This window comes from Propithecus coquereli, unplaced genomic scaffold, assembly GCF_000956105.1.
Source record: "Propithecus coquereli isolate 6110/MARCELLA unplaced genomic scaffold, Pcoq_1.0 Scaffold213, whole genome shotgun sequence".
Classification (NCBI taxonomy): Eukaryota; Metazoa; Chordata; class Mammalia; order Primates; family Indriidae; genus Propithecus; species Propithecus coquereli.
In genome coordinates this window covers 2,738,274-2,764,232 of record NW_012146412.1, presented here as the reverse complement: position 1 = coordinate 2,764,232, position 25,959 = coordinate 2,738,274, and the positions used below count along the sequence as shown (strand labels likewise).

At 44.1% G+C, this 25,959-nt stretch overlaps 1 protein-coding gene across 1 annotated transcript in view; it reads right to left on the bottom strand.

Moving 5' to 3' along the window:
* The window catches only part of RELL1 (RELT-like 1), a 61,916-nt gene that overhangs the window by 19,550 nt on the left and 16,407 nt on the right, over positions 1-25,959 (bottom strand). Inside the window, exons 2-4 of the mRNA XM_012644503.1 lie at positions 13,436-13,660; positions 10,199-10,270; positions 483-540 (exon numbers count right to left, since the gene is read on the bottom strand). Coding sequence (XP_012499957.1) covers positions 483-540; positions 10,199-10,270; positions 13,436-13,660 — 355 coding nt within the window. The remainder of the gene's footprint in view (positions 1-482; positions 541-10,198; positions 10,271-13,435; positions 13,661-25,959) is intronic.

The following is a 25,959-nucleotide window of genomic DNA, read 5'->3' as shown; positions in this document are numbered from 1 at the left end:
GGTGACCTCCATTTTATAGATGATGGAACTCGAGCTCAGAGTGGTCAGTTAACTTGCCCTAGTACACACAGCCAGTAAGTGGCAGAAAAGAGATTCAGCCAACTCTCCCAGTTGCAAGGCTGTGCTCTTGCTGATAAGCTCTAAGCCTGACTTCCTCCCATCACTCTTCTCTCACGCAATAGTTCTCAGCCAGGGGTGATTTCCCCCCAGGGGACACTGACAACGTGTGGAGACATTTTGGGGTGTCCCACCTTGGGGGGCGAGGAGGCCGGGGAGTGCTCTGGCATCTACTGACCGGAGGCCAGGGATGCTGTTAAACTCCCCACAATGCACAGGACCTTGCCCACAGCAAAGACTCACCCGGCCCAAAATGTCAACAGCGCAGAAGTTGGGGAACCTGCTCTAGCAGAGCAGCATCTCCAGTGTCATCGTGTCTGAGCAAATAACTGAAAAAATGTCCTATTCACGGAAGGAGCACTCACCTTTCAGGATCACACACGCTATTATCTGCTACCATCGCCTTTAACACATCGGCATTTGCTAAGGAATAAAAATAAAATTAAAGAATTAAACTGGAATAAATGAGTATTAATAAAATTATCACATCATAAAAAACATCTAATTCAGTTCCTTCAGCTCATAGATGAGGTCCTGGGCCGTCTTTCCCATGGTAACCCCGCGATATTTCACCATCTGCCAATGATTTTCACCACGTAGGAATTTATGAGTTATAATCTATGCAAAGTAGAGCAGATCTACTATAGAGCTTTGCTTCCTACACACCACTAGCAATGTAATGTAGAAGAAACACCCCCCCAACTTAAAGGAAAATTTATATGCTGCTACTCCATTGCACTTAGTATATTTTAATAAATACACTTTGATAAATATGGTAATAAGGTATATGTCTTAAAGGACCTGTATTCTAATAACGTGTATGTTCTGAAATAATTAGCTCTAAACTCTGAATACCCTGTAGCATCAAATCTATCCCACATAAAATCAGGGATGGAAGAGATCCAATTTTCCAGATGGGCCAATTTGGCTTAGTTCTGATTCAGGACCAAACAAGCCCTTAACTCCAGCCAGCTGTCTTAAAATTTCAAGTGTTGATCACAACATTTAAATAATATAATATGGGCTGACTTAAATTAGACTTCTAATGCTATTTAAAAAAAAAAAAAATCCAAATTTGTAGGTGGGAAGCTAGGTTGTCAACAAAAGCAAACCAAATTTAAGCTCCCCGGGTTCCCTTGGCCCCCGCCACCCCACGGCCACACGCCATGTTCTTTTCACCTCTTGTACAGTGGTCAAGCTCCCAAGGATAAAAAAGCTTAAGTGAATGTTCAAGTTTCTCTTGGCTATCTAATTGACAAAGCCAAATGTTATTCCTGACTGGTAACCTTTCCAATTGATTTTTAAAACACTGTTCTCATGACTAACCACAACACATTCTCTAGAGAGGAAAGAACAAAAAGAAATCACCACGTGAGCCAACACCAACCTCTAACATTTAACATTCAAATGACATCCGGAGACGAGGAAAATTACCTCTAAGTCCAACATTGCTGCAGTAAGTGTTGGAGTTCAAACGCAGTGTTTCTCAACCTGGTTCCATTATTACCCCATTCAGCAGCCTTGCTCAACTTTTTTTTTCCTAATCACCCTCCTGTGAAAGTATAATACTACAGATATATTATATATCTGGTTATGTACACTATGAGCATATCTCTGTTTACATATGAGAGTAAGATATTTTTGTGCCCCCACTCCAATTTTTATCCTTCTGGTGGGCATATCACCCACTGCAACCCTTAAGAATACATGAAATTTTTAAAGAAATATCAACACATCATACCATCCTCTACCAAAAGAAATACTTTCCTTGCCCTTCATGACTACCTGTGAGGATGTCCAAATGCATTTCCAATCACAAGTTTTGACCTACATAAGATTCTTGTAATTACAAAAAAAAGTACTGAAAATAGATCCATAGTGTCTTCTCCCTCACAACAAAGACAAATTACCTTCTGCAAAATATATTTAAGTATAATCTAGTGATGAGAGTCATTTGCTTTTTGACTAATAATGATTCAGAAATATAATTTTCTTTCAGATAATACATTTGGACATACAATTCCATATACAATTTTGTATTTTATTGTATATAAAATGCAGCTGAGTTGGTTCCAGGGAACCTAAAGATACCAAAATCCACAGATGCTCGAGTCCCTTATATAAAATGGTGCAATATTTGCATATAAACTACACACATTCTCCTACATACTTTAAATCATCTCTAGATTACTTATAATACTAATACAATGTAAATGCTATGTAAATAGTTGTCATACTATACTGTTTGAGGAATAATGACAAGGAAAAAAAGTCTGTACTGACACAACCATCCATTTTTTTCCTGAATATTTTGGATCTGGGATTGGTTGAATACACAGATTTGGAACCCATGGACACAGAGGGCCAACTGTATACAATAATTTGGCAGTTGAGAAAACAACAACAAAAGCTATGAGAACAAGGATAGCACTAATAGCGTTTACAGGAATAAGCTTTTTAAAAACAAAAGTTTAAATAGCCTCTTGAGAAAATTAAACACCTATAAAATGATGACGGCCTATAAAATGAAACATCAAATTATAAAGAGATACCAGGAAGATAAAATACATCAAAATCATTACTATAATGCTTGTTTTTTTTTGTAGACTTGTGTTTCTAATATATTCGTGAATTCCTGTAACTCACCCTTATCTCTTAGAAATAATTAGTGAGGAGCCCTTGGTTTGCTGAGTGAAGTCTCTTAGACTCAAGTTCCTATGCAAATATCATTCACGCCTGCCCTGTGGCATGTGGGACCCCCTGCCGTCTCTGGGCTAACCTCCTGAGAGTAAACTTCAGTAATCTGTCCCCTGGGAACATTTTTGGTTTCCTGTGATGAGAGGACTTTCTAACCTAACACCATTAGGACTTAAACACACGCTTTAATTTGGTTGTGAAGCTGCCATAAAAGAGCAATACTTGAACTCAGCTCTAGTGAATGTATGTCTCCTCCTGGCACATCACTCATGACTCCCACAACCCACTTTCCAGCATTCTGCCAACTACACTTCCTTGCTAGGCTTCCCAAGAATGGGAGGAGCCAGTTACGGCCCACGGAAACCCGTCAAGAGCAGGAAATTGTGCATTCAATCTGAAAGTTCTATGGTGCCGAACCCACACAGCATTATTCCCTGTTTCTTGAAACAGTTATAGGAGGGGAAATGGTGCACCCCCAAATATAGTCAATAGTGAGGATTTCATATTGAAGATAAATAAAATTGACATGTTGAGAACAAACAGAACACACCACAGTACCTAGCTTGGTATCTTATTTTAATTACCATTTTCCTAATGATTAATGATAAAATCTTCTCATATGACTATTTGCCATTTGTATATTTTCTTTTGTGAAATATCTGTTCAAACCTTCTTATTAATTGAGTTATAAAAGTTAAAAAAAAATAAAAAGAACAGGAAATTTTCTAGTGGGTGGTATTTTCCAGAAAATACCTTTTTCCTGAAATTCTGCTTGATAGTGTATGCATAAAACTGCCAAAATCAGGCAAGAAAAATGCCCTATTATCTCTCTCACCACTCTTCTCTTCAAAGTTTTCCTTACACTAAAGGTAAATTTCCCAAGCCAGAACTAATATTGCCGTCACCAAAATTTCAGTGCCTGGTTATGTGCCAGTCGCTGCCTAAAAGCTTTACAGACCTTAGCATGTCAGACTCTTCCGACATCCCTCACAGTAGGTAGAATTATCATCCCCGTTTTACAGATATAGAGACTGAGGCCTAAAGATCATAACTGACTGGCCAGAGGAACACAGACAGAGACAGGCTTGGACACAAACCCTAGTCAGTCTGACTCTAGAGTGGTGTTTTTACCCAACACTCTCCTTCCTACCCTTCAGTGTCCAAGTCTCCACCCAAAGGGACACAGGTTGAATAACAGTTCCCAGCAGGTTTGCATAATTGTCACAGCAAGTTTCAGAACCCACTCAGTGATCGTAGTACTGTAACAGAGGGAATGGCCTGAAAAAATGGCAAAAATATTTTCTGTCTCTTTAAAACACCCTCCACTCCTTTTTGAGAACTAAAGCCTGCATCCCTGCCTCAGGCCAGTGGTTGGTCTTTTGGGTTACCTGTGAAACAGGAGATGGCCCAGCCCAGACCTGGTCAAGACGGCAGAGAGGAGATGGGTGGATCAGAATTATCAACTGCAGTTGAAGATTAATCGCCTGAAGCTGAGACCCACCCTTTAAAAGCTCTGTATTTCTGCTTATTAGGAGGATGATGGCATTTCAGACTGGAGTCTCCATCCTTCTCCTTTGCTGGCAAAGTAATAAAACTTCTCTTTCCTCCTCCCCAAACTACTTGTTCTCGTTGTTCTGATGCAGCCTCCAGGGCAACCGGCCACGCTTTTGGCAACAGTAGTTTATAAAGGAATCCATCTGCCATAATATAAATGTTGCCTCAAGGTAAAACACCCAAAGGGGCCTCGAGCGGAGTGTGAATAATGAGGCGCGCTTGGGAATAACTGTAGTGCTCTCCCCCACTTTTACTACGGCGGACAGCTCCCGGGCCCACCAGAGACACTCAGCTACGGAGGAGTCCCAGGTACTTTCCAAACTTCCACGCCATGCAAGAAAACTGCGAGCTCCCAAACGCTATTCGATTCAGTTCTAATAAAGATAAACTAAGAGATGGCCTTGTGGTTAATCCAACCCTGGGAATTAGGAGGAAAATAGTCAGTGTGCAAACATGATATAACATGAAATACATTTGGTCATTGTCCCAGGTTCCTGGCACAGAGCTCCTAAAACCCTTGGAATTTCCTGAGTGATAGGAGTGCCTTTTGTTATTCATAATGAGCCCCTAAGGATCACACCTGAGTTTACACTAAGAGGTGGTTCAGGGTGGGGTCCCAGACAGCCTCAGGGCGGGGCCAGTCAACAGAAAGACAGGGTGACTGAGGGTTGGAACTTTCAGCCCCACCCAGGGATCTCTGGAAAATTGGGGATGGGGGTGGTCCTGGGGCTAGCGATTAAGCTCTATAAAAACTCTTAAACAACAAGATTCAGGGAGCTTCCAGGTGGCTGAACTCATGGAGGTGCTGGGAAGGTCGCATACCCGGAGGGGGCGTGGAAGCGCCATGCCCCACCCCCCAATACCTTGCCCTATGCATTTTTTCCATCTGGTTGTTCCCGAGTTGCATCCTTCATAATAAGGCAGTAAATGTAATCATGTGTTTCCCTGAGTTCTGTGAGCCATTTTAGCAAGTTTTCGAACCCAAGGAGGGGGTTACGGAAACCCCCAGATTATAGCCTGCAGGTCACATGCACTGGAGACCCCGACTTTCGACTGGCACCTAAAGTAGGGGCAGTCTTTCGGGACTGAGCTCTTAACTTGTGGGATCTGATGCCAACGTCGGGTAGGCAGAGTCAGAACTGTATGAAATTGAAGGACATCCGGCTGACATTCGGGGAGTTGGAGAACTGCTTAGTGTAGAAAACACCCACACACCTGTGTCAGAAGGACAGGTAGAGAAACAAAGTGTGCTTGGCCAGCAGGTCATCCTTCCAGAGATGCTTATCTAAACTACAACTGGCTTCCAACATTAAAGACACGATGTGTTTAACCTATAAATAAGAATGTCACTACAAGTACAGGTCAAATATTACCCCGTTTGCCAAATTAAAAACGCAGAGCAGAAAACTGTTCACACATCACGATTATGAATGTTTAAAAATATATGAATCTAGGAAAAGAAAACCTAAATACACATGGAAAAATGGTAATGGACAGATTATGCTTAATCTCATTCCTTGTTTTAATTTAAAAGAAAAGTTATGGTGTGACTACAATTTTTTAAAAATAGAAAGTTGAATTAATATTAATTCCAATTTATCAAAGATAGAAAATATCAACAGGGAGGTCCAAACTGATACTAAGTTCAACGTTATGTTAATAATGGAGACAAAGATAAGATAAAAATGCTTTTGGTCCACAAAGTAGAGGATGTCGGTCTCAAAGCCAAACTCAAAAATGTTAGGTTATAAGCTGGTAAGAGTTCCAAGTATGCGCCTTATCACCCAGCTGTGTTTGGACACAGGCTGGGAGCTAGAGAGGGCACGGCTGGAAAAAGGACGTGGAGTGAGACCAGACAGCTCTTGGTGGCCAAGGAGGACAACCAAGGGCTGTGCAAAGGAACAGAGCCACCACCTGTGGAAACGAAAAGGCTACTTCCCAAAAGGAAAATGACATTATTAAAAAAAGAAAAAAACAGCCCTATTTGCCCGTGAGTGTGGGAGGTGAGGAAATCATATACCATGCCTGCTCCAGGGACCCCAGACGTTTCTCCTCTGCTGTAATTAAGAGAAGCGACCCACTGAGACGCCCTCCTGCCAATGCTGGTTGTGTGACTTTGGGCAGGTTTCTTACCCTCTGGGCCTGTTTCCCGGTCTGCAAAATGGAGTGACAATGCGCCTACCTCATATGGCACTCTTGAGAATTTAATGAGTTAATTCTTAAGGAGTTCCACAAACTACCCTGGCTGTTGTATACTTTACCTCACTGAAAGGAGTAAGTTTACCATCCCGGTTTCATCCCACTGCCTGGAAAGAGGCAGTACAGCAAGCAGTTTAGGGAACAGACTGTGGAATCAGAATACTTGCGTTCAAATCTCAGCTCTGCCGTTTGCCAGCAGTGCAGCGTTGGCAAGTTAGTTAAGCACTGTGGGCCTCAGTTTCTCAACTGCAAAATGGGAATAAAGTATCCAAACCCTAGGGTTGTTAGTCCCTGGAAAGCCCCAAGAACAGGCCTGGCACATAGCAAACACTCATAGGTGCTACGGAGTCTACACACGAGCACCTGAGCCCCGCACAGTTCCTGCAGTCGATTTCAATCGGTTCAACTGTCAGTCACCTGCCTCATCTGGCATCGCCCACTGGGCAAAAGCCGGGTTCCCAAAGCCTGCGAGCTCCCAGTGCCACAGAGGGAAGTCTGGACTGTGACAGGCACAGGAGCAGGGAGCGGCCAGCCATGCCTCACTCTGTGTACTTCTGGGACGGATGAATTTTCTATACCAAGAACATATTCATGTATTTCTTGTGCAAATCAAAAAGCACTTTTTTTTATGTAAAAGAAACATGCATGGTTGAATGCTCAAGAAGAGTATCACTAAATATTGTCCTCTGAAGTGTGAACTAAAATAAAATTTTAAGGCTCACCTCCCACACCGGCTGACTAAATGGACCCCCTCATGACCAAAGGAATACCCTAAAACTAAATTGCCTGCCAGGAGGAAGGAGGTCAGACACGCCTTATCATGCCCCCCTCCCTACTTGGTGACATCCTTTATAACCCATTAACAGGCCCAAGAGTATGCAAGACAAACCTGCAGGTCCTCAATTTACACAACAAATCTATGTCCAGTGGCTTATCTCTGATAAAGAGCTCCTTATGTTGAAACATTCCAAGCCTCTAGACAAAGCTTCATGTCTTTAACCAATTACAAGCCAAAGAATCTTTAAACCCACCTATAAACTATAAGCCCCCGCTGCGAGATGGCCCACCTTTTCGGGCCAAACCAATGTATGCCTCCCATGTATTGATTTTGACTTTACCTGTGACCCCTGCCTCCCTGAAATGTATAAATCCAAACGGTGACCCAACCTCAGCGAGTCCACTGCTCAAGGCCTCTTGGGCGTGGCTCCGGGTCATGGTCCTCAAAACTGGCTCAGAGTAAATCTCTTTAAAATTATTTTACAGAGTTTGGTCTTTTTTCTTTTGACAGAAGGAAGCTCTCTAGAAGACAGAGATCAAAATCCAAGTGTTCTGGTCTTTTTTGTTCTTATTTCAAACACCATCCTAGTAATTTTCGTTATCTGATTTTATCGGACTGTAGAAATTGAAAGCTGCACATTAGAGGAGAGGACAGGCAACACCGTGCGGTTGAAGGGACGTCGCATTTGCAACCAGACAGACAGAGCTGGGTTGCTCACTAACCATGCGAATTTAACCACTTGGAGCCCTCCTTTCGTCACCTGTAAAACAGGTGTATTAGAACCACCTTCACAGGGATGTTCTGGGGATTAAATGAGATTACACACATAAAGCACATTCTAAAAACAGCAATGAAAATTATGCCGAACCATATGAAACTGCTGTTTCTCTAAGTCACAAACAGTTGCACAGTCAGACAGACTGACAGCCGATCTGACCCAGGCAGGTGCTCTTGCTGCGTGGTGAGGCTCTGGGGGTGGGGTAACGCCGGGGAAGGGCTGAGGTGGAACAGCAGGTATTTACTGATGAGTACAGAGGTAGTATTTCGGCTTTCAGACAAGTGGCTCGGCTGTATCAGTGCATACTGCGTGAGTCAATGCTGACTAGGGCAAAGACAAAGCCCAGGGGAAAAAGTTTTATTTTAAATTGTCATGAGAATTCAAAGTATGAGAATCCACGGCGACTGAGCACATGGGCAAGGAGTCCCATACACCTTAACAACCACCGAGGGCGTGGTGTCCTAGCCAGGTAAAAACCAGCGTTGGGAACAATGACCCTAATTTATTCAATCAAAATTAAATTAATCTTCCATTTAAGATGATCGTTTAGGATACATTTCAGAGGGAAAAATACTTAATTTCATAAAAGTTAACCTTTTTAGAACCTTTAGCACTTGGGACCAGATAACAGAATAGACAAATCTGCAGAGACAGAAAGCAGCCTAGTGGCTGCGAGCGGAGCCAGGGAGGAGGGAATGAGGAGTGACTGCTTAATAGGTGCAGAGCTTCAGTGTAAGATGATAAAAAAGTTCTAGAACAAGGGCCAGGCATGGTGGCTCACGCCTGTAATCCTAGCACTCTGGGAGGCCGAAGCGGGAGGATCACTCGAGGTCAGGAGTTCGAGACCAGCCTAAGCAAGAGCGAGACCCCCGTCTCTACTAGAAATAGAAAGAAATTAGCCAGACAACTAAAAGTATATATATAGAAAAAATTAGCCGGGCATGGTGGCGCATGCCTGTAGTCCCAGCTACTCGGGAGGCTGAGGCAGGAGGATCGCTCGAGCCCAGGAGTCTGAGGTTGCTGTGAGCTAGGATGACGCCACGGCACTCTAACCCGGGCAACAGAGTGAGACTCTGTCTCAAAAAAAAAAAGTTCTAGAACTAGATAGTGTGGTGTTTGTACAACATCATGAATGTACTTAATGCCACTGGATTGTACACTTTAAAATGGTTACAATAGTAAATTTTGTGTTATGTGTATTTTCCCTCAATTTTTTTAAGTACAAAAAATGGAATAGACAATATTTGAGTGTTTACTATACTGAGCACTTCATGTGCATGACGTCACAACAGTGCCGTGAGGTAAATATCACTATTACCCTCATTTTATAGGAGGACCCTGAGGCTTCATAAGGTAACATGACTTTCCCCGAATCACACACAACCAGGAGCGGTGAAGCCGGGATTTGAACACAAGCTGCCTCTCCAACGGTTACCAGCTGATGCTTCCCGAACTCACTTATGTGAAACTCCCGCGGTGGGTAACTGTAGGGGCCGTCCCTGGGCAAATTGGCTTAAGCCCAGAGTCAGCGAAACTGGGTGTGCTCTCCTTGGCGCCAGAGGTCAACAGGTCCGCACACGGCCTGTTGGACAAACAGAACTATTCCTCATGACAGATAGCTTTATGATAGATAACCAAGCGCCTGGGGTCTTGCAAACAAGCCAAGGCATCTCATTGTCCTGCATACGGTAATGAGATAAAGAAGTTAAGATACAAGAAGTTAAGATGCAAACGTCTGCTTCCCTTAAGCAATCATCTGGAAGGAATGAAAATGTGTTTCCTCAAGACGCCCAAGGTAGTCACGTGCCAGGAAGTAGCTGCCGGACATAGAAAGACTATATAATAAAGCGACTGGTAGACTCATCTACTGCAGTCTTGTATGTCCTTGTGTGTGTCTGTGTGTTTCTTTCTGTGTCCATCCCCCGTTCTGCAATCCGGGCCGCGACAGTAACGCTGGAAGCTGAGGTGTTAGGGAAAATCGACAAGAGAGTCCATACAGATTCTGAATCTTCAAAGCAGGTTTTTAATAAAATACATGAACACTGAATTTTTCTGGAACACTAAAATATCCATACCTTCATTTTTCATGATGTAATGGACAATTTGCCCAACAGTGTCGCTGTTTTCATTTACACTATCGTTCAGTTCTAGAAGAGAGAAGAGGGGACAACAGGTTACAATTGGTCACTGACATCACATCAATCAGACATTCAGTCTTACAGCCCAAGACCTCGCCGAACTGTTTCCAGAAATCTCTAGTGATCACCCAACGTGCTAAGATTCCAGGCTTTCTTCCTTAGAAGAAACTTCCTAATGCATGACATGTTAGACATCCTTCGCATACTAAGCATAAACAGAAAGTATCAGAGCTGCCCATCGATCCCTTCTCAAGTCCAAATACCCACTCGCTTTCCATGTCAATAACCTGGAAATGCATTTGTACCAGTCCTCATTACTATTATGTCTCTCTCATCATGTCCTTTCTTCAACCCTTATAAGAAATGGGAAGAAAGCAAATTTAAAATAAAATATTCTCCTTGAATTTTATTTTAATTGGGGGCAGTTATAGAAATTGAGTATTAATTTCTTTTTTAAATTGGACAATTACTCATCAATGTTTACAAAATTTTCCTGTCTTTTTTTTTTTTTTCTTTTGAGACTGGGTCTCACTCTGTCACCTGGGCTGGAGTGCACTGGAGTCATCATAGCTCACTACAACCTCAAATTCCTGGGCTTGAGCAATCCTCCTGCCTCAGCCTCCTGAGTAGCTGGGACCACAGGCCCACATAACCACACCAAGCTAATTTTTCTTTATTTTTTGTACAGCTAAGGTCTTGCTATTGCCCAACCCGGTCTCAAACTCCTGGCCTCAAGTGATCCTCCCACCTTGGCCACCTAAAGTGCTGGAATTACAGTGAGTCATGGTACCCAGCCTCAAAACTCTCCTGTCCTTTTTTTATTTTGAGACAGAGTCTTGCTCTGTCACCCATGCTAGAGTGTAGTGGCATCATCACAGCTCACTGCAACATCAAACTCCTGAGCTCAACTGATCTTCCCACATCGGCCTCTTGAGTAGCTGGGACTACAGACACCACCACGCCTGGCTAATCCTTTTCTATTTTCTGTAGAGACGGGGTCTCGCTCTTGCTCAGGCTGATCTTGAACTCCTGGGCTCAAGCAGTCCTCCTGCCTCGGCCTCCCAGAGTTCTAGGATTACAGGAGTCAGCCACCACGCCCAGCCTCCTGTCCTTTTAAATACACTTCCAAGTTACCTAAATTTTGGCCTTGGTTATTTGTCCATAAACTCAGTTTTCTTTGGAAGGCTCTGTACCAGAGAATATGTGATGGTCTTTGACAAAAAGCAAACCTATACTCTGAAACCAACCTGTAAAATCTGTTTCAGTAAGACAAGAAGGAAGAGGGAGGGCTAAACACTCACATCCTAGTTCACAGAGAATGAATCAACGTGTGCTACCCATTTACCTGGAAAAGTGTCTTCTCCATGCAAAGGTCAGCTTCCCTCCTACGCAAACATGCACATTTGGTGACAGTGCAGAAGCTGGCGGCTGAGCCGACCTGCAGAGCACCCATGAAGGAGGAGAATGGAGGAGACGAGGAGGCTCCACTCTCTGTTGACAAACACTCAGCTTCCTTCAGCTTGCTCAGAAGCTCACACATGACTCATCGTGCCTCAAAGGTCAGTGGGGGTGGGAAAAACCAACAGTGCAGCAAGCTGACAAGGAATGAGGAGCCTCCCCCAACTGGCCCTGTGGGCTTGCTCAAAGGGTGACCTACTCCAGTGTCACCTGTCTGCAAAAACCACCCTTACAGGGCTGAAAGGGACATAGAGAGTTACCTATTACCCCTCAATGCCCAAGTCAGGAGAGCTCCCTAAAGGACGACTGGAAAGAAACACCAGTAGAGAAAACAGGATTTCTTCTCTCAGGCTTTTCCAAACGCTCCTAACAACTCCATGTTAAGAGGAAAAGGTGAGACTCTCTGAAGTTAACGCCCAGGCCCCAGTTCTTGCCAGACTTTCACTGCGCCGTTCACACAGTCATTTACGTAACAAACACAAATTCCAGCCACAGAGATTGAAGACAGAACTCCCATAACAAAAGTGGTAATACAAAAATGGCGAGACATTTAATTTTTTCCTTCATTCTTACTAGAATCTGATTCAATAATAATAGTAAGGGCCGGGTGCGGTGGCTCACGCCTGTAATCCTAGCTCTCTGGGAGGCCGAGGCGGGCGGATTGTTTGAGCTCAGGAATTCGAAACCAGCCTGAGCAAGAGCGAGACCCCATCTCTACTAAAAATAGAAAGAAATTAATTGGACAACTAAAAATATATAGAAAAAATTAGCCGGGCATGGTGGCGCATGCCTGTAGTCCCAGCTACTCGGGAGGCTGAGGCAGTAGGATCGCTTGAGCCCAGGAGTTTGAGGTTGCTGTGAGCTAGGATGACGCCGCGGCACTCTAGCCAGGGCAACACAGTGAGACTCTGTCTCAAAAAAAAAAAAAAATAATAATAATAATAATAGTAAGGGTCCAGGCATGGTGGCCCACGCCTGTATTCCTAGCACTCTGGGAGGCTGAGGCGGGAGGATCGCTTGAGGTCAGGAGTTCAAGACCAGCCTGAGCAAGAGCAAGATTGGTCTCTACTAAAAATAGAAAAATTAGCTGGATGTGGTGTCACACATATGCAGTCCCAGCTACTCAGGAGGCTGAGGCAGGAGGATCACTTGAGCCCAGAAGTTTGAGGTTGCTGTGAGCTTTGATGATGCCACTGTATTTCAGCCTGGGTGACAGAGTGAGACTCTATCTCACAAAAATAAATAAATAAATAAACAACAATAATAATAATAGTACGGATTAATATTTACTCAGTGGCCATATGTGCCAAACACGAAATGTACCTTCTCTCTAAATCTCACAAGAACCCTACAAGGTGGGGATTATTATACTCATCTCAATTCAATTAAAATGTCAATTGAATAAAATTAAATTAATTAAAAATAAATTTAAGTTAAATATACACAGCAGACACTCAGAGCATACCTAACTTGTCCAAGGCCACAGGACAAGTAAGGGCACATTACCTGGCATGCACTCGGTAAACGAAAGCAACGTTCAAACTCCAGGTGTGATTACTGTGAAATTCATACTCAGACCACACCACACCACCTGTCAGCGAAATGGATCGTTTTGCCTCACAGAGATGGAAAGCATTAATATAGCTCACCGATTTCCTATCTAAAAATTACCTCACGGCCCCCCCCCCCCGCCAAAAAAGAATCCAGGTTATTTACCTATCTTTTCAACCTTTTCCTCTTCGATGTCTTGCTCGGCCTCCGTTGTGCAACGATAGCCTTTCTTCTTGAGCAGGTGGCAGATGAGGACGCCGAACAGACCCATGATGAAGAACACAGGCACAAGCGCATACGCGATGTACTCCGGGTGTCCGCTCCCAGCATTGCTAGTGGGCGACGGGGTCGACTCTGTTCTGGAGTGCAATGCGTGGCTGCCCCCGTTGTCTACGGGAAGAAACATGCGGGCCGTGTTACATGTCTGTTGGGGGCGGGAGAAGCCTCATGACCCTCGGGAAAGGTTCGTGGTAAGTCAGCGTCTGCTCCCAAAATCGCTGGCCACGCAGAGACTGGTGGGTCTGGCGGCACCGGCACGAAGGGTGAGAGCCCGGGCTTGGACTCAGAACAGTCTGAGTCACCTCCTTCCCTGCTGCTCAGGAACTGGGTCCCAACCTGGGTCATCTTTTCTTAAACCTCCTGAAGCCAGCTTCTACTTCTTCATCTGCGAGAGTACATGTGTGGTGTGGAACGAATGTACAGGGTTTTAGTGCGTGTCCAGCACAGCACAAACACGCAAACATTAGGTGGTACTACAGCATAGTACTCGGTGGTTAAGAGCACGGACCCAGGAGACTCGGGTTCTAGTCCCAGCTCCAGCACTTAGCAGCTGTGTGACAACGGCCAATAAATTAATATGTCCATGCCTTGACTTCTTGTCAAATGGGCATACTAATAGTACCTACCCACCCTTCTAGGGTTGTCACAAAGATGACATAAATCACTGCATTATTACACGTAAGGCGCTTCGAACCATGTCTGCGGCATCGCGAATGCTCACCCGCATGCCTGACACCTCTCTAGGCACTCAGGATGCAAGTGCGCCACACTGGGGAAAGCAGAGATTCTTATCCTCATGGAGCTTGTGTTCTAGAAGGATTTAGTAAACTAACAGATCTCGAGTGTGAAGAAAGGGGAAAATCAGGGGTGGCATCAGGATTGTGTCTCAGGGTGCAAACATAAAAATGGAAGCCGGTACATTTGTTTATTCATTCGCTGATCCCAATAAACATTTACTGCATACCCGTTACGTGACAAGCGCCACGCTAGGCAGTGGGTATAGAGAACGACATAACGTGGCCCCTGCCACCTCAGAGCGTGCAGGGTGGCGTGAGAAACAGCCATCAAACAAGTCAACACACAGGCAGATCGCGACAGACTGTGACGAATGCTGCGGAAGGGAGAGAAAAGAACGCGGGGACCGATTCTAAGACGTCAGTCGGGAAGCTGCGAAGGGGCGTCACGTGGCAGAAAGAAGTCCACTGTTAGACGTGTCAAGGCATCCGCCGCACACGCAACACGGCAGCCTGCGTGCTGACATGCGGGCTCTAGAAAGCAAGAAACAGCGAGCCCGGAGCACACAATCGTCAGCTGTGCCAATTAAGATAACAGAAAGGACAGACCGTGCAGGGCAATCGGCAAAGCTCCACGTCCTGGAAAAACGAGGAGTGAACGGGGAGGTCAGGGAGATGAAGACTAAAGAAAACGCGGGATGAGATTGGAACGAAGCCTCAGTACTTGGAAGACCCTGGCTCTGAAGGGATAAAATCAGGTTTTCTACATCAGGGACATGTACACATAGTGCTTAAGAAGCCCAGAAATTAGAAAGCTAGAGACATTATAAGCCTTCTCAAGGAATTTTGGTGAAAAAAAAAATCTGTGTTGTAGTGATTATACTGGGGGCAAATACTTGGTATGAAACGTCCACAGTTCACAGCAGCAAACAGCATCGAACAGAAGCTTTATCTGCAAACCAGGGGCCGTAGAACAAAGGGTTACCTCTCCTCCGCGTGGAAATATGCAGCATGTTTGAACATGAAAGGAAATAACTGGTTTCTTAGGTTGTAAGAGGTTGCAGGCATTATTTTATCAGAAAACCTCTAGAATTTGGAATAATCTATTATTTTTTTCTGATTTTTCCCCCAAGAATCAATATAACAAATAAACAAATAACACTAAATATATGTAAATATACCATCTAAATTAGGGTTTAACCTCAGGGCTTACTTTCAGTAAAAACCACAAACATTTATTTAACTCCTTTTACAATTCTACATAAGTTGTATTTGTTTATTCCTTTTGATAGCACATATTCCATACAAAGTAGGCAGCACGTTGAGTGAGGAATTTCACTCAGAACCATCATCTGTTTCATCTGGAGGTGATCATAAATTCTCTTTGGGGGCAGTGCGAAACAGGGATGAAAGCAGAGGGCTCAGAATTAGGGCTAAACAGCCTCCCCCTGAGTCGAGGGTTGAGAATGTATCTTCATCATGCATTTGACATCTGGCAAACCCTTACAAATATTACATATTCACAGAGTCTTGTGATTTACAAACATGTATCATTCACTTAATTTCATAATTATTGTACCATGAAAAAACTGAGGAAGGTATGAATCTAAAAAGGAATTACAGAGATGCAAAAGAGTATCAAGGCTAAAAGCTCAGACTGCCTGGCAGACATAACAACAAGTAATTTAACTGTCTGTCCTCAGTTTCCTCATCTGTAAAATGGACTCAAAAAATTGGACCCATTTATGATAATTTTAACACATAGCCCCCAAGTTTTTTGATACTGCTTCCACTCAGAGGTGAGGTCTGTATCTTCTCCCCTTATATTAATATACCCATTCTGTGCTTTGCCTAACAGAATATTTTAGGAGTGATGCTTTGTCAGTTTCCAGCCCCAGGTCTTAAGAAACTGACAGTTTCCACTTCCTGTTTCTTGGGGCACTTGGAACCCAGCCACCATGCTGTGAGGAAGCCTAAGCCTCCCCATGGAGAGAAACCAATAGCAAGCATGGACTTGGCAACCAGTAACTAAGCCATCTTAGAAGTAGATCCTGGCCGGGTGCGGTGGCTCATGCCTATAATCCTAACATTCTGGGAGGCCGAGGTGGGAGGGTATCTTGAGGTCAGGAGTTTGGGACCAGCCTCAGCAAGAGCAAGACCCCGTCTCTACTAAAAATAGAAAAAATCAGCTGGTGGCGCATGCCTGTAGCCCCAGCTACTCGGGAGGCTGAGGCAGGAGGATTGCTTGAACCCAGGAGTTTGAGGTTGCTGTGAGCTAGGCTGACGCCACAGCACTTAAGCCAGAGCAACAGAGTGAGACTCTGTCTCAAAAAAAAAAAAGCAGCAGATCCTACAGCCCCAGCTGATGCTGCATGGAGCAAAGATGAGCTGTCTCAGATGAACCCTGCCCAAATTGTCGATCTCTAAGCAAAATAAAAATAAATGATTGCTGTCATTATAAGCCACTAAGCTCTGGGGGAATTTGTTATATAACAATAGTAACTGGGAGACTGCCTCACTGAGTCATTGTAAGGATTAAATGTATTAATATGCAAAGCACTCAGAAGAGTGTCTAAGAAAAGATAAGCACTATAAAATGTTTTAGTTTGTCATCACTACAGACCTGCACTATCCATTAAAGTAGCCAATAGTCACAGGCAGTTATTTAAACTTCAGGTCAACTGAAGTTAAAGTTAAAAATGCAGCTTCTCCGTTGCATCAGCCACATCTTAGGTGCTCAGGTGCTGGCCAACTGCTACCACGTTGGGCAGGCCAGATAAAGAACATTTCCATCATTCCAGAAAGTTCTATGGGATGCGCTATAGAACTATATAGCCCTGCTATGCACTATAAAGAATAGCTAACAAGGGCTTGGATGAGTCGTTCACACCTGTAGTCCCAGCAGTCTGGGAGGCCGAGGCGGGAGGATTGGAGTTCAAGGCCAGGCTAGGCAGCACGGCGAGATCTCCCTTCTATAAAAAATTTTTTAAAAATTAGCCAGGAGTGCTGGCATGCAACTGTAAGTCCCATCTACTCGGGAGGCTGAGGTGGGAGGATTGCTTGAACCCAGGAATTTGAGGTGGCAGTGAACTATGGACGTACCACTGCACTCTAGCCTGGGCGACAATTTACACTAATTGCTTAGGAACACGGTGTCCCTCTTTCTCCTTCACCCCAGCTGAATCATGTCTGAATTACGAACAAATGATTTACTCTGAGTCCAAATTAAATAAAGGTTGTTGCAGCATTGTTTATAAAAGTCAAAAAAACAGCAACACCTGCATGTTTGCAATGGGACAATAAGAAAATACCTAAGTCAATCACTGTATATCATTTGATGGAATAAGATATAATACGCACCACCTAAAACTATTTATGAAGATTTTGTGAAGATATGGAAAAACACTTATTATCCAATGTTGAATTTTAAAAGCTGGATTCAAAATCTTACATGCAATATGATTCCAACTAGTAAAAAAAAAAAAAAAACAAAAAAACACACGATGGCATAAAACGTATAAAGCAAAGACCAAAATAATAAGTGATTCTGGGTAGGAAAATGCGGTAACTTTTAATTTTATCTTTATACCTTTCTGTAACCTCCTAAAATCAGAATGTATTACTTTTGTACCAAGGTGGCAGACACTTTAAAAAAAGATGTAGAGCAGAAGCTGTGAGTCATCTGGGAGTCACAGACTCCTTCGTATCTGATGGATGCTATGATGCCTACTTCAAAATTTAGCCTCCAATTTCTGCGAGTTCTTGAACCCAAGTTAACATAAGGGCATAGGACAGATAAGGATAGATGCCCAAGTTTCTGCTCGAGCAACATGGTGAACACTGCTGCCATTCACTGAGACAGGAAATACCCGAGAAAAAGCAAGTTTGCTTGGTGTTATGTGTTGAATTTTGTCACTGCCTCCAAAATTCATATGTTGAACTCCTAACCCGCTGTAATTCAGAGTATATTTAGAGATAGGATCTTTATATATGTAATCTATTTAAAATGAGGTCATTAGGGTGAACCCTAATCTCACATGACTGGTATCCTTATAAAAAGGGGAAACTTACAGGCAGACGTGCACACAGGGAAAACACCATGTGAGGATCAAGACAGAGATGCTTCTACAAGCCAAGGGGTGCCCCAGATTTCCAGCAAACCACCAGAAGCCAGGAGAGAACCATGGAACAGATTCCCTCTCACAGCCCTCAGAAGAAACCAAGCCTGCTGACAACTCAATCTTGGACCTCTGGCCTCCAGAACCGAGAGACAATAAATGTCTGTTGTTGAAGCCACCCAGTTTGCAGTACTTTGCTAGGCAGCCCTAGTAAACTAACACACTTGGCGTGGAGAGGACAACATCACAGGTTCAGTTTCGAACACAGAGAGACAGAGGGACGCGGGGGGAGGGGGGGAACATCCCGACAGAAAGGTCCATCGGGCACCGGATCTGCTCCGTGAGGAAGCTGAGAAAGAGAAGACAGGGCTCCGCCCTAGTGCGCAGAGGAAGGGCTTTCCAGCAGAGATGAGTGGTCAGCTGGATCAGGTGCTGTGAGAGTGAGCAACTACAATAGGGAAGAAATGGAAATGGTGCTGCCACACAGTACGGAGGTTCCTCAAAAAATTAAATCTAGAACTATCACATGATCCAGAAGTCCCACTTCTCAGTATATATCCAAAAGAATTGAAATCGGGATCTTGACAAGGTATCGGCACCCCTATGTTTGCTGCAGCATAATTCACAAAAGCCCAGATATGGAAACGACCTAAATGTCCATCCACAGATGAAGAGACAAAGAAATTGTGGCATACATGCACAATGGAATATTGCTCAGGAAATCCTGCCACATGTGACAACATGGATGAACCTTGAGGACACCATGCTAAATGAAATAAGCCAGTCACAGAAGGACAAATACTACATGATTCTATTTATTAACATATGAGGTATCTAAAATAGTCAGACTCACGGAAACAGAGAGTAGAACGTCGGTTGCCAGGGGCTGGGGGCAGGAGGAAATGCATAGTTGTTCAATAGCCATAAAGTTTCAGTTATGCAAGGTGAATGCGTTCTAGACATCTGACCATACTGTATTGTGTACTTAAAAATTTGTCAAGATGTTAGACCTCATGTTAAGTGTTCTGACCACGATAAACTGAAAAGAAGGAAACAATCCGTCATGGTTTAGATATGGTTTATTCCCTCCAAAACTCATGTTTAAATTTGGTCCCCAGTGTAACAACAGTACTGAGAGGTGGCAGGATGTTTAGGAGGTGTTTGGGTCGTGGTGCTCCGTGCTTATAAAGGGATTAATATCGTTCTCACAGGAGATAGCTCTCATGAGACGGGGTTTGTTATCACAGAGCAGATGGTTACAACAGCAAGGCCGGCTCCCTCAGCTTTCTCTTGCTTCCTCTCTCACCACGTGATCTCTTCCATTTTTCCATCACGTTATGAAGCAGTAAGAGGCCCTCACCAGATATAGCCTGTACTCCCCAGCCTCCAGACTGTGAGCTAAATAAACCTCTATTCTCCATGAATTATCCAGTCTCAGGTATTCTGTTATAGCAACAGAAAACAGACTCAGACACAACCTACGAGGAATCTTTAGGAAGAGAGTTGAGAAGAACTCAGGCAAATCAGGCCACACAGAAATTCCTAAGAACACATGGGAAACCTTTAGTTTCTAATTTAGGAAACAGCTTGGAATTTTTTAACTTCCCTTTTGTTGAGTTTCACTCCCTGTTTCTCTATAGTTTCTTAAAGTAAACATTCTTTAAAAACCCTAAAAGAAAAAATAGATAAATAAATAAATAAATTGAAAAAGCATAAAATAAAATAGGGGCCAGGCGCAGCGGCTCACGCCTGTAATCCCAGCACTTTGGGAGGCTGAGATGGGAGGATCACTTGAGCCCAGGAGTTCGCAGCCAGCATGGGCAACATAGCAAGACCCGGTCCCTACAAAAAATTTAAAAAATAGCCAAGCGTGGTAGCACACGTCTGTAGTCCCAGCCACTTGAGAGGCTGAGGTAGGAGGATCACTTGAGCCAGGAGTTCAAGGACAGCCTGGACAACAGTCAGGGAAGAAGCAATGGCATCTGTTGAGAACTAGGGGCCAGGGCAGAAGAGGCGGCCTACTTGAGGAGGCAGTAGGCTCAGCAGAGAGACTGATCAAAGGAACAGGAAAAGCCACTGAAAGTTGTACACAATGGCATTCAAGACACAACCAAGATGTGCACCCCAAATCTCCAACTGCACCAACCCACTCAGAGAGTACCATGCAGGCTGGAAAGCCCAGCACGGTAAGGGACTAGCAATCGGGTGAGAATGGAAAGTAGGCAGACCTAGAGTAAGGAAGGGAACAGTACAGGGTGGGATGGTTCCAGAAATGATAGAAGTCTGACTCACCCTAGTTTATTATACCACTATTACTAATAACAACCACCACCACCACAATTATGGAGCATTTATGAGCCAGATAATCACTGAATCTTCACAATAAACCTATGAAATGGTTCCCAGTGTCATCCCCATGTTACAGATGGGGAAACGGAGGCATAGAAAGGTCAGGCAACGTTTCCAGGGTCACATGGTTGCGAGGTGGCAGTGCCTGGACTTAAGCCAGGCAGTGTGGGTCCTGCCGGCTCTTACCCTCGGCGTCCACGTGTGTAAAACACGCTTGTGCAAGAGCACTAGTCAACTACCAGTGCCTGCTGAGGGTACACTTTATTTTTCTTTCAACAATATTTCATATTTAGCTGCTTTTCTGTTAAAATGCTAAAAAATGCTGGCCTGCTCTCTCATATTTCACAACTTGGTTTAGATTAAAGGCTCCCCAAACTTCAAAACCGTGGGTTCCAATTAGCACAGCAAGAAGTAGGATATGTTTTGAAAATGCCCCCACCAGACTGCAAGGCAGTTTATTGGATGAACAACTGCAAGACTCTACTATTTGTCCTCAATCTCCCTCCCAACTCCCAAATCCCAGTTCGCCTCACACAGGGCACCACCGCCCGCCCCTCCCCAGCCCCCAGCCTTGCTGCCTCTCTAAAAATAAGCCTCACCTTGAGAATCTTGTGCATGCAGCAAGAGCCCAAAACAGGCAATGCTCAGCTCTGACTGATAAGCATGATTCCCTTCTACAGTATTACAAATAAAAAATATCCAACAAAGGCCAGCGTTTATTAAAATGCTTTGGGTTTTTCCTGGGCCCAGCCAGGTTTGGTTCATTTACTGCATTCTGAGGACCCACCATCTATGTGTGCTTTGCCAAGACCCTGTTGAAAAGATTACAAAGGAAGACAGTGAGATAAAAAAGATCAAAGACTCCTGGGAACTGAGGAGGAGGTATGAGGAAGGGCTGGAAGTCAACCTAAAAAGTCAAAAGCAATTTTCTAGCTTGCTTCCAAGTAATATTTGTATTTCCAACCGACCCCAGTGGTCAGAGAGGCTGAGACAGAATGGCACAGAAACGGCATTCGTCACCCCCAGTGCACATGGCTTGAGGGCTAACATAATGGGAAGACATGGTAATGACCAGAGGCTCCAGACAAGGCAGCCCTTGTAACCTCTCCCAGGCAGCTTTGTGCCAAGAGCATTTTGATGGTTCTGATAGCAATTCTTCCCCTCTTATCAGGAAAGGGTGTGCATTCGCAGAAGCTAGGGTTTCCTAGCAAAGTGGCTCAACAAACTCCTGATGGGAAGGAGAGTTGGCTGATAAGTAGAGAATCTCACCAACTTGGCTAGAGAAGAGCTTTGCAAACACACACACCCACCTGTTTTTTTTTTTTTTGCTAACATTCACATGACAGTGTCAAAGAATGGTCTATTTTTGGTCTAGATTACTGACTAAGATGGCTAAACATTTCTTTCTCTAAAGGGGACTGTCTTCATCCACCTTTGCCACTGGCTACCTCTATGACACTGAACACATCACTTCATCTATCTGGGCCTTGGTTTGCTCATCTGAAAAATTACAAGCACGAGCCCACGTGCTTCATGGGCCTCAAACACCACAACTCCCCGCCTTCTCCAGCCCCATCCACAATTCACTCTGGGTTGATGCTACTGCAGATGAATCCAAATCCAAAAAGCTCTGAAAACCAATTTTTTAATAACTCCTTTCACAGCAAAATCCAATCTGACAAACTCATTTGGTAGCAAAACCTATACTGACCTGATGTGAGGCTATTTACAATCTCTGTTCCGCTTAGTTCGCTGCATAAACATTAGTATATCTGACTAGCATCCTCGGGGAGGAGTCACATAATTTAGAGTTCAGATCATGGGCCCCAAGGGTTTCTGATCGTCACAACACTATGAGGGAAGTTCTATTATTTTAGAGAACAAACAGAGGTTCGGGGAGGGTACAGCACTTGCCCAAGATCGCATGGTTAAAAACTGGCAAGAGCCTGGTGTTTGTAACTAGTCTACGTACTGCCTCCCAGCCCTACTTTGGTGGAGCTGGGATGGACTAGCCAGTGCAAAACAACCTCCTTTATTAATTGTTTAAACGCAGTTTAAATCAATTACCTATGCTAATAAAAGGGGAGAAAGCAAAGCAAATTCTACAAAACAAAATCATCCCCAAATTATTTCTATTTGGCTATAGAGGTAACTAAAGCACCAGTCATGGAGACACAGCGTTTGCCCAAACTCAAGAAGCTTAAAATTTATGGAGAGAGTAAGTGAGCTGACACGGAAACTGGAGAACAATGTAAGTCGGTACATGAAAAAGTGCCAAACTTTGTAGTGAAACTTAAGGCAGCCACCAGCTTCCAATCAACTCCTAGACAAACAGCTGCTACAATCCCACCCACCCCCACAATGCAGCTGAGACCCGGCAAGGAGGGGACACCCCAACAGCACCTGCCAGCCTCAGTTTATCTATCCACGGAACAAAATTCCACTTCACCCCGACTGCATACAGTCCCTCGATTTTGTCCCTTTATTTTGTCAAAGTGCGATGCTACTATGATACATGAGCACTCAGTCTGGGCAGCAGAGACCACTTTGGGAACAGACAGAAGCCCAGACAGCTTCCCCAGTAAAACACGCAGAAGTCAGCAACGCCAGGCTATGAACCCCTGGTTTACAGATGCATTTGGATAAGGGCACCTTGAAAAATTATCATTATTAATGATAATTATCATTTTTAATGGGAAAATGCATTTCAATTTCCAATACAATTACTCAGAAGGAATGCTTGGAGTACAGCCTATCCTTAAGCTGGGATGTCCTCATATAAGTACCCTAGGGTTTGAGAAGGAAAGTAACGAGAGTGACCTAGGAAGAAAAAGACTTTATACTAGGCCTCAAAAGAAAAACTGAATTTAGGGGGAGAAAAAGGAACAAACATTTTTGGCAGGCAGGAGGTTGGGGGATTCAGAGCACTCTTGAACCCCAGGTTGCTACCAGAACAAAGGATTGAAACTAGAATGAGGTGATGTCAGTATACAGAAACGAAGAAACTTAAAAAAAAAAAAAAAAAAGATAAAAGATAAATATTTATCATCCCCGGCTTCAATTTCAACTGAAGGGGAAAAACTGAGCGCAGAGTCAAAGTCCCCAGCACTCTCCACACTGTCGGGAATTTACCATTCGTAGTCATTTCTTTAGGCCACAGGACTCCCTAACCGAACACAATTCCCCAAGGGGCACCAAAGATTAAACACAGACAACAGCTGACAGCCACCCCAGCCCCGCCACCCTCCCACTCCCAACCCCATCCAAGCTATTTCTTGGGAGGGGCATTAACTCTAGAATTCCAGTGTCTTGAGAGGTCAAGGACCTCAACTTCTGGACTCTTCTGGAACTGTCCAAAATACCTCAAACAATGGTTTGCATTCAGGAGACAACAGAAAGCTCATCTGACTTGGCCTTCCCCCAGACTGGAACAGGTCAGCTCAACAGTTATTCGCTTTGGGACACAGGCCAGGAAGCCACGAACCACACCTCTAAGGCAGAGGGGGCTGAGGAGTCTGGGCTGGGCCCCAAGTGGCCGGGCACATCAGTGCAATCTTCAGGGGCAGTGAGGAAGGCCACTGCAGGGTCTGGGACGCTCCCGCCGACTCTCCCCTCCTCTCCTGGCCCCCTGCCCTCCTCCTTTTGGATCCGCAGTGCTGTCGGTCTGGGAATTTTTGAAAGTCTGATAGCACGGTCTTCCTCCTGGGAAGGGGCCGGGTAGCTGGACAGGAGTTGAGAGAGGCTTTGACTTAAAGACCCCTCTGTACTTTTCAAATTGTAAATTATGTCCATTCAAGAAAGACATGGAGGCCGGGCGCGGTGGCTCACGCCTGTAATCCTAGCTCTCTGGGAGGCCGAGCCAGGCGGATTGTTTGAGCTCAGGAGTTCGAGACCAGCCTGAGCAAGAGCGAGACCCCGTCTCCAGCTACTTGGGAGGCTGAGGCAGGAGGATCGCTTGAGCCCAGGAGTTTGAGGTTGCTGTGAGCTAGGCTGATGCCACGGCACTCTAGCCCGGGCAACAGAGTGAGACTCCGTCTCAAAAAAAAAAAAAAAGAAAGAAAGACATGGAATTCGTAAAAAGTCACTTGTTTGAAGTGACCTTAAAGCAACAGGACGTCAGAAATCTAAAATCGGCTCCAGATTCTTTCTGAAAGGTGGTGTGTTGTGAAGAATGAGTTGCGACTTTAAAATAATTATAACAGCAGCATTTACGGAGTGTTTGTAGCATCAGGCACTGTTCTAGATGCTTCATGCACAATCTTGTTTCATTTCCACAGCATCTGTAAGGAAGCTTCCCTCATTACCTCCATTTGCCGATGAGGAAATGGGGCACGCAGGGGTTCGATGACAGCCTCAGTGCGTGGGGGACAGGATCCCACCCAGGCAGTGGGACCCCAGCGCTCACACTCTCAGCCACATTGTTTAACAGTGTCTGTAAGAGCGGAGGTGGCCTTCAGTTGTATCAGGGAACACACGCCTCTGGGAAAACAGGTGGGTTAAACCATCACCAAGCGACCGCAGAGGGGGCTGCACACAGGTCTGCGTTCACCCACCCCAATGCCCTTGAACTCTAAAATGCTGGCCCTCTCCAAATGACCTATCGTACACAATTACCACTGGAATCTGAATGTATTTTCTTCTAGTGTAAAAATTATTAAAGTCAGCTACAGCAAGACGAAATTTGTACGGACTTCATCTTTTTTTAAAAAAAAATCTTGGTAGCATAAAATTTCCCAATATTAATTTTAACTGGAAAAAAACAAAAGATTACTCTAAAGTACAACTCTATTTTATCCCCTTTATAACTATTATGAAGGTAAGAGTAAAAGGAAGACCTTTTTCTATCTACTGAAAAGTATCTCATTTACATACATGTTTACATTATTAATAACTCACAAACTATTAATATTATACTTAGAAGTTATTCAATAGTTGCCACAAACATAATTTGTACCAGCAAGGTTACTTACATAGCACCTAAATATTTCAGAAAAAAAAAAAAAGAAAGAAAGAAGGGAGGGAGGGAAAAAAGAAGAATATTTTCAATCGTACACATTAGCTGGGACACATTACACAAGATATAAAAGTTCCTACCCAAATAACACAGTGCTTTTCAATGCACTTTCACATTCATTATTTTATTTGAAACCCTTAACCCTAAGGCGGTTGGTTCATAACATCCTCATTTTGTAAATAAATCGGTGGCCTA